Source organism: Labeo rohita, chromosome 18, assembly GCF_022985175.1.
Source record: "Labeo rohita strain BAU-BD-2019 chromosome 18, IGBB_LRoh.1.0, whole genome shotgun sequence".
NCBI lineage: Eukaryota > Metazoa > Chordata > Actinopteri > Cypriniformes > Cyprinidae > Labeo > Labeo rohita.
In genome coordinates, this window is record NC_066886.1 from 12,058,799 (window position 1) to 12,069,505 (window position 10,707).

Genomic DNA, 10,707 nt, shown 5'->3' on the forward strand with positions numbered 1-10,707 from the left:
GAAACTGTATGTTTCAGATTCTTAAATTGTATGATTTAGAAAGCCCCTTGTTTACGTCTATGAAATCACATGTTTAGTACATTTCAACCATTTTGAGTTTTTGTGACTCAAGACACGTACAATACTGCACCCTAGTGGTCATATGTAACGTTTCAATTGAATATAAACAAACTTTTTATGTTAGAAAGTTCTTAACATAATGCGGTTTCATTTCGTTATAGACAATACGTACCTGATTTGCTCCTTTACTTTCTTTATTTCTGCAATATTGACATCTTTTGTTAAAAAAATACATTGTTTGAGTGTTTACGGTTTTATCGCAGTGTTTCATAGAATTATTGTCCTTTTACGAACGTGCTTCTGTTAGCTATTACTGGTAAATTCTGATTCATTTCTTTCAACAACAACAAAAAGCCAGGTTCCACCGAGATTTGAACTCGGATCGCTGGATTCAGAGTCCAGAGTGCTAACCATTACACCATGGAACCGCCCTGTCGGTGTGTCGAAATCTACAGTTTTTGATGATTAGTTGTAAAAGTCGTGATTTCCTTTGTTGTTCATCTGTTTGTTCCTCTAAACCGCTATCACCAGGAAGTATGACCAAAACAACCCAATTTTTACAAGCCTAGTTTGAAAATAACTCCCAAGAACACCATGGTAAGCCACAAACCTCACTGCAGGCCAGTAAAGGACATATTTCATATCACTCAGTGTTTTCTGTTCTACAAAAAAATGTTTGATTTCTGACAAAGCACATATTTCATATTAAAACATATTAAACATAAAGTTTTAATTTTTAACATTTTAACCATTTTTATATATATATTTTTTAGTAAAATGTGATCAATTTCGTGTCAGAATTAGGTTGTATTTTCAGCTAGAAAGAACATACCACAATAAATAACTACGGGACACTAACACTAATGTACCAGTCAAACGTTTTTGAACAGTAAGATTTTTTTATGTCTTTAAAGAAGTCTCTTCTGCTCACTGAGTCTGCATTTATTTGATCCAAAGTAGAGCAAAAACAGTAAAATTGTGAAATATTTTTACTGTTTATAATGTTTTCTACTTTAATATATTTTAAAACGTAATTTATTGCTGTGATTTCAAAGCTGAATTTTAGCATCATTACTCCAGTCATATGATGTTTCAGAAATCATTCTAATATTCTGATTTGTTGCTGAAAAAAAAAAAAAAAAAAAAAAAAAAAATATATATATATATATATATATATATATATATATATATATATATATATATATATATATATATATATATATATTATTTCTGTTAAAAACAGCTGAGTAGATTTTTTACAGGTTTCTTTGATGAATAGAAAGTTCAGAAGAACAGCATTTATCTGAAATATAAATGTCTTTATCATCACTTTTGAACAATTTAAAGCATCCTTGCTAAATAAAATTATTATTTAGCAATCCCTGGTGAAAAAAACAGCATATGCTGGTAGGTATGTTTTGATGCTGGTTTATGCTGGTCCTTTGCTGGTTCATGCTGGTCCTTGACCAGCAACATGACCAGCAAAAACCAGCAAAGGACCAGCTTAAACCAGCATCAAAACCTACCTACCAGCATATGCTGGTTTTTTCACCAGGGTAATTCTCTGATTCCAAGCTTGGTATAGTGTATAATTTTACAAAAGCTTTTTATTTCAGATAAATGCTGATCTTTGGATCTTTCTATTCATCAAATAATCTTGAGAAAATGTACTCAACTGTTTTAAATATTGACAATAATAATTTAAAAAAAAAATCTTGAACAGCAAATCAGTATATTAGAATGATTTCTGAAGCATCATGTGACACTGAAGACTGGAGTAATGATGCTGAAGATTTAGCTTTGATCACAGGAACTAATTACATTTTAAAATATATTCAAATAGAAAGTACTTATTTTAAACAGTAATTACTGTTATTACTGCTTTTGCTGTATTTTGGATCAAATACATGCAGGCTTGGTGAGCAGAAGAGACTTCTTACTGTTCAAAAACTTTTGACTGGTAGTGTAAGTTACATTATTCTCATAATTCTCATAATTTTACACACTATACACAGTACATTTTACATCACAATGATATCTCATCTTCAACTTAATTACAGCTTTCTGTTTAAAAAAAATATATTGCCAAATAAAATTAAATTAATATTATAACTAGGCTTTTATTTTGTCAGTCAGTAAAGGCTCTAACCCGGAACACTTCGGGAGGTGCTCACTGGTTCGCCTGCTTGCTAACCCGTTAGCATGGCTACAGCCTAATCACAAATACACTGCAGTGCAGCAGCGGAGAGGACAGGTTCGGGTCGGCTCCACTTTTCCGTCACATTCTTCCATTGTTTGCGCTTTTGTTTTAATCGAGATGGGGACGCGAGATGACGAATATGACTACCTGTTTAAAGGTGAGTACAGAATACGTTTGTCTCGAGTGAACAAGTTAAAGCGGTTTTGATAATCGCGGTTATTGTTGGTTAGTGTGGTTTTATATTAAACACCGAAGGCCAGCTAACCGGCTAGCTGGCTTCGAACAGCCCAAACAAACTCCTGCTCCTCGGGTGAAATCGTATCATTTTAGTATTTGTCGGTTTATCTGAAATGTCGCTCTGTTGTGGCACACTGAATCTAAACGGGTGATGGTTGTCACATTAAACTAGGTTTACCGTAGATCGGACCACACCTTGAAGCGGCTAGCTGAAGTTAGCCGAGACCGTCGCTGGAGGAGTTTAACGGAGCAGGCGGAAATTGGAAACGGCCTGTTTTTCCCGATTGTTTTTCCGAGCATGTATGATTTAACGCACTTTGTTCTGAGGATGATGTCATAGGAGATATTTGGGATAACTTAAACCACCGTTCACTTTCATTATATCTTATTCAGTACAGTGAACGCTGGTTGACGCTGTCATTCTACCTAACATCTCCTTTTGTGTTTTATCGACAAAAATAAAGTAACACTGTTTCGGAACAACACAAACAATGACGGAATTTAGATATTTTGGATGAACTGTCTTTTAAAAAGTGATAGCTGTTTTGTGTCAGCTTATTGTTATTGTCTATAAGATGTCAGGTGACGCGGCCTCTCTTTGCGTATGTATGTTGTTTATCGTTGTTTTTCCCTTTATGAACGCGTATGAAATTTTTGTCTTCTTGAGATAAGTCATGGAAACAAGTTGTGTTTTCAATTTAGTGAACTTTGCAATGCATTGTTCCAGCAGTTTGTAGGATTTCACTCCTGTTGTGTCACCAGTTAGGAAATTACGTGCTGACATGTGATTCGTAGTAAACTACCTCTCTAATCTAGCAGTTTAGTCATGTTCAATGTACATGTCTTAAAATAAGATTTAAAAGATTTGTGTAAGCCATCATTCTCCAAGAAGTTAGTGTCACAGCAATGTTACCAAAAATGGTCATCTCTCTCACAATGGCATTTTTTTTTACCACCTATTTAAATACACTTCACTTTCAAACTGTGGCATATGGTTGTGACATAAGCACCCAGTTTCCCAATGTGAAGAGGTTTGTTCCTTTATTTTATTTTAGACAGAAGTGTCTTTGATTTTATCACTCACACTCCTGTTTAAAGTGATGGTGCACCTAAAAATGTAAATTCTGTCATTTGTTCACCCTCATGTCATTCAAACTCCAAGACTTTTGTTTATTTTTAAAACACAAATGAGGATATTTCATAATGAAACCTGAGGGATTTCTGTTCCTCCATTAAAAGTCCATGTAGCCAGAACTTAATGAAGACGTAGCAAACACCAGATCTTGAGACACAATTGCTTTATGTGATGAACTGATTTAATTTAGGCTTTTTGATTCATATCTAGACGTTGATCAATGCATGTACATAAGAGTACATCAAATATGGTAAACAGAACATGCGTGTTTCTTAACTAGATTAATTCTTTTAATGGAATTAACTTTCAGTGGAGGGACTGAACAGAAGTCACTCAGGTTTCATTAAAATGTCTTCATTTGTGTTTCGAAGGTGCAGAAACTTCTTATGAGTTTGGAAATACATGAGGGTAAATAAATGACAGGTTTTTTATTTTAGGTAAACTAACCTTTTAAAAAGAGGTTGACAGATATTAAATCCTGCTGTGTTTTATTTTGAAGTGGTCCTGATTGGAGACTCAGGTGTGGGGAAGAGTAACCTGCTGTCTCGTTTCACCCGTAATGAGTTCAACCTTGAGAGCAAAAGCACTATTGGAGTGGAGTTCGCTACACGTAGCATTCAGGTGGATGGAAAGACGGTGAAAGCTCAGATCTGGGACACAGCTGGACAGGAACGCTACCGGGCCATCACTTCAGCGTAAGGCTCTTCAAATACCAAATGTATTTGTCCTCATACTAGAGATAGCAATTGACATATTTTGATTAAGCTTATTCACACGATATGAATTATGAGTGTAATTACGGATGTAGGAATATCAAAATGTCATGATACGATAATATCTCAATCCATGTCCATGGTACGATATTCATTGCAATATTTAAAAAAAAAAAAAAAGACAAATTTTGCACATTTTAAACTTACATTATTATATTTGAGAGTTAAAAATTAAGAGCTCCAATCCATGTTCTTAACTAAGAAAACTTAAGTTGGAAAAAAGTTTGTGAATTGACTTGTACCTGAACTTTAAAGGGGACTCTTTTTATTTATGGTGTGCTGTGTCTAAATTACATTCACACTCGTGTTTTGGTACTGCTAGTACTACTTTCCTAATTTCTACATTTGAAAGTTATTTTGAATTTTGGCTACAGTAATGTTATGTAATATAACATTAAACCACTAGCTGTCAGCAGTTCATACTGCACTTTTAAGCTTCTATTTTGATGAAAATTACAGTAGAGCTTTTATTTTGATGGAAAACTCCAGCTTCAGTAAAAACAGGATTACAAAAACGCATCTCACTACAAATCTAGTAAAATGCTGTAATCATCTGCTGCTAAAATAAAGCATAACTTGTGGCTGTTGCTTCCCAAATGCACGTTAAACTTATTGCACATGCAGTAAACAAGTTCACTGCATTCACTGTGAACTGAGCCGTTCTGAGGCACAGAAAACACTGGATCATGAGCTGATCACCTGAACGAAGATAAATAGTTTAAGCCATATTGTGGTTTTGGTTTTAGTTCATTTGATAGATTCTGTGCCAAAGCATAAAGGTCCAAAACAACTTTAAAGACCTTTTATGTTAGAATAAGAAGTTTAAATATATTTTTAAAACTACACTTTAAAGAAAAAAAAAAAAAAGAAAAAAGAAATCCCACATTTTTTTGGGATACCATGAAACTGATAATACTGTTACATCCCTAAGTTCTTAGATTAGAGGAATCCAAACCACAATTATCACGATAAAAACATGTATCATAGAATTGCCTTCAGAACATTTTTTTTTCTAGTTGAAGAATGAGATGGTCAGAATCCACCTGACTTTATAGCTCTTAAGCCTTTAAAATGGCAGACGAGATAACTGCTGCGAATTATGATGATGATAAACGAGTTATTGCGAGTTGGTGTAAATGCAATATAGTTAACGTTACAGTTATTTTTATAGAAATAACTCAGGGTTGAGATTGTCAATGTGAAATGGCATTTCCAACTCATCTTAGCATAATTTCATGTATTTCTGAGTGAAAATTGTTTCAGAAGTTATTACAGTTTAATAAATGATTATGAAGACAAATATTTGTATTTTAATTGGAATAAATATTGAATTATTCAAAATAGTGCATTTTAATTTCATGCTGATTGAGCATACTCTTCAATGTTCCAATCTACTTTTGATTTGATCCTCGTTTTGGTCTATAGGTATTACCGGGGAGCTGTTGGGGCCCTTCTAGTGTATGACATCGCCAAGCACCTCACCTATGAAAATGTTGAGCGCTGGCTAAAGGAGCTGAGAGACCACGCAGACAGCAACATAGTCATCATGCTCGTGGGCAATAAAAGCGACTTGCGTCACCTTCGGGCCGTGCCCACCGACGAAGCACGCGCATTTGCAGGTTAGATCCACAATAAACTCTTCCAAGTAGACCTTTAACTCCTGTGGAATTCCGATGGCTTCTTTGCATACTTTGTTTGACAGTTAATGTATGTTCTGTCATGTTTGCAGAGAAAAACGGTCTGTCCTTCCTAGAGACCTCAGCTTTGGATTCCACCAATGTAGAGACTGCGTTTCAGACCATCCTGACTGGTGAGTGTGCGATAAGGATGATAAACTTTCATTTTTGTAATGAGGAATGCATGAATAAGGAAATGCACACTAAACAGGCTTGAGGAAACTACTGTTTGTCTAAAAGGAAAAGAAAGATTGTAAATGATTGGCTGAAGGCCATATCCTTATGAATGACTCATCAAAAGCCCTAGGTTTCTCTAGCCTGACGTGACTGCAATAGAGAGTTTCGGTCATCTTTTGCTCCTCTGTTCAGCTCTTGGCATCTGCAGAGGAGGAACAAATAATAAATGTTTCAAAGCATCGCAGTCCGTTGCGATGCCATAATTGCGTTCGCCCCTGACATCCCGTAATAACTGGGGTTTATAGGCTTTTATGGCAACACAAAGTCCGTGTTCATTACCAGCTCCTGGACTGTTGACACTGTGCATTGTCTCAGCATCGCAATCTCTTTCCCTCCTGCAGAAATCTACCGGATCGTATCCCAAAAGCAGATGTCTGACCGCCGAGACAATGACATGTCACCTAGCAACAATGTGGTGTCCATCCAGGTGCAACCTACTGAGAATAAACCAAAGATGCAGTGCTGCCAGAGCATCTAGCGGCAGCCGTCCCGTCCCGTTCTCGTTCCGTACCCTCCCCCAACCACCCACCTGCAACACCCCCCTCCTCCTCTTCCTCCCCTCCTCTTCAAGACTGCTTTGGGTCTGAGATGCAGCTGCACAACTAGGCTTGAGCACAGAGGCTGGTTCCAAAAGCTGGAGTCTCAAAGGGTCACCACCTGCAGTCTGGACTAAGCTTGTTTTATTTTGTCGGTTTTTCTCCTTCCTGCCATGGTAGGCTTTTATATTGCAGAATTTTAATAATCATTTGTGCCGATCTTCACTCAAATGTCTTAATATATAATTTCATCCGCAAACGTGTGAGCTTCGCTCATGTATGTCTTCAGTAGCAGCCCCCTTGTCTCGGGTGGAGGGGAGAAACGTGCAGTATTGGAGGTTTTGCTATATTTAATGTCGTGATTGTAGAGAGATGATAGATGTTAGATGACGATTAGGGCCCAAAGACCACAGTCTTCACCTTTCAGCCATCTTCCAAGTTGCATGTACAGTCCCTTCACGCATTTGGCACGGGAAACATCGCATTACATTTTTGATTTCACCAACAGGCCATTGGAAGAGGCCTTAAGGCATATAGCTACCGCGCTGATTCTCTTCACCATCATGTGCTTCGAGGTAGAATAGTGGTTTTAGTGCCTTTTTTGATGGAACGTCACGTACGGGCGCTTCACGCATGTGCTAAAACCCGTGCCGAGTTGTGCGTCTAACAGACACTTTCTTTTTTTTTTGTATTCCAGCCCTGTCTTCGTAAGGCAAAATTCACTTTGTTAAAACAAAAATAGCGGGAAAGAACTTTAGCAAACAGGCACAAGTTCTTTTTGAAACACTACCACAGACCTATTCAGTATGAAGCGAGGGAATAGAGACTTCCTCTAAACGTAACATTATCTTCTCGTCACAACCTCGAACCCATTGTACTTTTGCAGGTCACGCTCTGTCGTTAAAGTCGGAACAGGAAAAACACGCAGCGGTGAATAGCGGCCGGCTGACGGCCCACATCACATGAGAGCACTCTAGGGAATAGACTGGATACTTTCTCTTTTTTTGTTTTTGCACTGAATGTAAAATATCTCTCTCCCGTTTTGACTTACCGCCACTACAGTTAACGATACTTAAGACTTGTATTTATTCTGTGGTAGTCACTTGAATCGAGTTGTTAGCCTTTAATCTTCGGTGGGACTCTTCAGTGTGATAATTTATGAATGTATTATGTGTTTTAGCCTACAAAAGCGTCGTCGTCCTGAGTCCGGCAGATGGGGAAGCTACCACAAGCTGTGATGCTCGTCTTTGCTTAATGGCTGTCTAATAAAACGTACTCAGTGTGACATAAAATATCAGTAAAGACTGAACTAATAATGCATGTTATATAACGGTCACCGCAGGTGACCTCGGAGTGGAGGAATACTGTAGACCTCAGCATCTTAGTCTGCAAACCCTGAAGCTGGAAATTTCACTTTGGTTATCGATCCCCTTGACTTTAATTACCCCAGCCCTAGGTGAAACAACATAGTTTGCTGCGATCATTCTCAACAGTATCGGAACACATTCCAGGTGGAATCGAAGGCCCTTAAAGGCTGCAATGTAATTAGTGAATCAGACTGAACCGGCATTACTGCAAAAGTGCATGTGAGTCATTTTACTGTTTTTAGTCTCCTAGAAACCCTAGATCTTATTAAGCAGCACATTGAGGTAATACAGTACTTATCGCCATCAAAAGGAAAAGACCTCGCGATTCGGGTCTGCTTGTGTTCATTTAGAACCCCTCTGATTGTATGACTGTTCTTTGGAGGCAGGGGTCTCTGGTGCTAACGGGGGCCAGTGCCAATGATGTGAGGGTACAGATGGCACAACTATGACCTGCCCATGCACTGCACATAGCTGGTGTGTCCTAGTAAGATTACCCGGATATTACTTTTCTGACTGTCGGATCTTTCACGTATTGCCTCGAGAACTTCATTTCTTTTTGTTTCTTTCGTCTGCACTGTACTGTGATTTTTATTTTGTATTGTTATGATTATACTATTACTCTGTCCACTGTAATTCCAATTTAAAAGAGCAAATAAAATATGTAGTTAATTCAAAGCTTGGCTTTTACTGTTTTTTTGTGTGTGTGTTTAAAGTAATAGTTTCCCCAAAAATGAAAATGCACAATTACTTCTGGCCAAAATAACGTTAATAATTCATGATGATACTTCATCCAGTGAGAAGTCCATTCCCTGTTTTTCTCTGTAACCAGTGCTTGATCTGTGCATATTTCTCTCCTAATTCAGATGAAATGACTTTTGCACTGAAGAAAGCAAGTTATAGATATTCGTATCTGTTTTCGTCATCTCCGATGGCTTGAAGGAGAGTAAATGAAGCAATTTTTCATTTTTTGGGGGGAGATCTATTCCTTTAACTTTTCTTTAAAAGCTCTGAGTTGTAATGAAACGGTTTCATTACCTCATTAACCACTGCTATGTCATGTGTTACTGTATTCCTATTTCGGTTCCTTAAGGCATGACCACTATGTCTTAATTTCTAAAGTTAGTAAAAGTGTTTGCTTTATTCAGAACATTCTAACATGATGTAACATAATTCACCCAAAAATGAAAATTCCATCATTACTCACCCTCATGTCGTTCCAAACCCGTAAGACCTTCCTTCATCTTCTGAACACAAATTAAGATATTTTTGATGAAATCCGAGAGCTTTCTGACCCTGCATAGATGGCAATGTAATTACCACGCTCAAGAGGCAGAAAGATAGTAAGAGACTACATAGACTATTTTATGGATTTTCTTACTACTTTTGTGGTCCTTGAAGTTACGTTGCTTTCTATGGAGGGTCAGAAAGCTCTTAGATTTGATTTAAAAAAAAAATATCCTAGTTTGTGTTCCGAAGATGAACGAAGGTCTAACGTGTTTGGAACGACATGAGGGTGAGTAATTAATAATGATATAGAATTGTCATTTTTGGGTGAACTATCTCTTTTAGTACAGATTCGGCAATAATTGTTTTCATTAGAGGCTGATATTAAAATCTTGAATTCTCTAAATAAATTAAAAAGAAAACACTAAAAACAAAAATCCATATCCATATTTAGGCATCACAACAATATAATTTACAGTGTAAAAAAGGATATACTGATTTATAGATTTGCTCAAGATTACCTTTAACATTGTTAAATTATTATTATTATTTTTTTTTTAAATATTAACTTAAAGGTAAAGGTGAACTTTTCTTTGGACGGTCAGTAATACAATTTAGTGGTTATTACACAAAAAAGCTGACTGCAAAACAACGCGATTAGTACTGAGAATGAAGTATGTGTTATGTCCTCATGACGGATTTGGAGGACCAGCTGTTTTATACAGCAGGGTTGCCAGATTTTCACAACAAAACCCGTGCAATTGCTACTCAAGTATAGTCCAAAACTAGCCAAATTGCGTTTTAAGGAGGTCCCCATTAAAAATTGCGTCCAGGGCGGAAAAAACAAACAAATTTTTGGTGGGGTTCCCTGGGCCTTCAACCTGCGCACATGGAAAAACAACCTAATTCCGCGGGAAAATCATGGACTTGGCAACACTGACCTGAAGCGCCTGCTCTTACAGTAAAAATAAGGTAGATATTAGTGCTGTCAAATGATTAATCGCGATTAATCACATCCAAAATAAGTTTTTGTGTTCATAATATGTGTGCTGGGTATATTTACTATGTGTATGTAAATAAACACACATGCATGGATATATTAAAGAAAAATGTTATGTTTATATATTAAATATATTTATATATAATATCAATTGTGTAAATACATTTTATATTTTAAAAATATATATGTGTGTATTTATATATACATAATAAATATACACAGTATACACATTATGTACAAAATTTATTTTGGATGCGATTAA

The 10,707-nt window shown here is 36.6% G+C and overlaps 1 protein-coding gene and 1 non-coding gene across 2 annotated transcripts; one reads left to right on the top strand and one right to left on the bottom strand.

Moving 5' to 3' along the window:
* Nucleotides 1–416: 416 nt before the first annotated feature.
* On the bottom strand, nucleotides 417–488 carry trnaq-cug (transfer RNA glutamine (anticodon CUG)). The gene has a single exon. It is a non-coding gene; the product is annotated as a tRNA-Gln (tRNA).
* A 1,732-nt stretch (nucleotides 489–2,220) lies between these two features.
* rab11a (RAB11a, member RAS oncogene family) lies at nucleotides 2,221–8,896 on the top strand. Its single transcript, XM_051134970.1, has 5 exons — nucleotides 2,221–2,417; nucleotides 4,132–4,327; nucleotides 5,831–6,024; nucleotides 6,135–6,215; nucleotides 6,660–8,896. Exons 1-5 carry the CDS (start codon nucleotides 2,378–2,380, stop codon nucleotides 6,794–6,796), a joined length of 648 nt encoding a protein of 215 aa, XP_050990927.1. The 5' UTR covers nucleotides 2,221–2,377; the 3' UTR covers nucleotides 6,797–8,896.
* The last annotated feature ends 1,811 nt before the right edge of the window (nucleotides 8,897–10,707 follow it).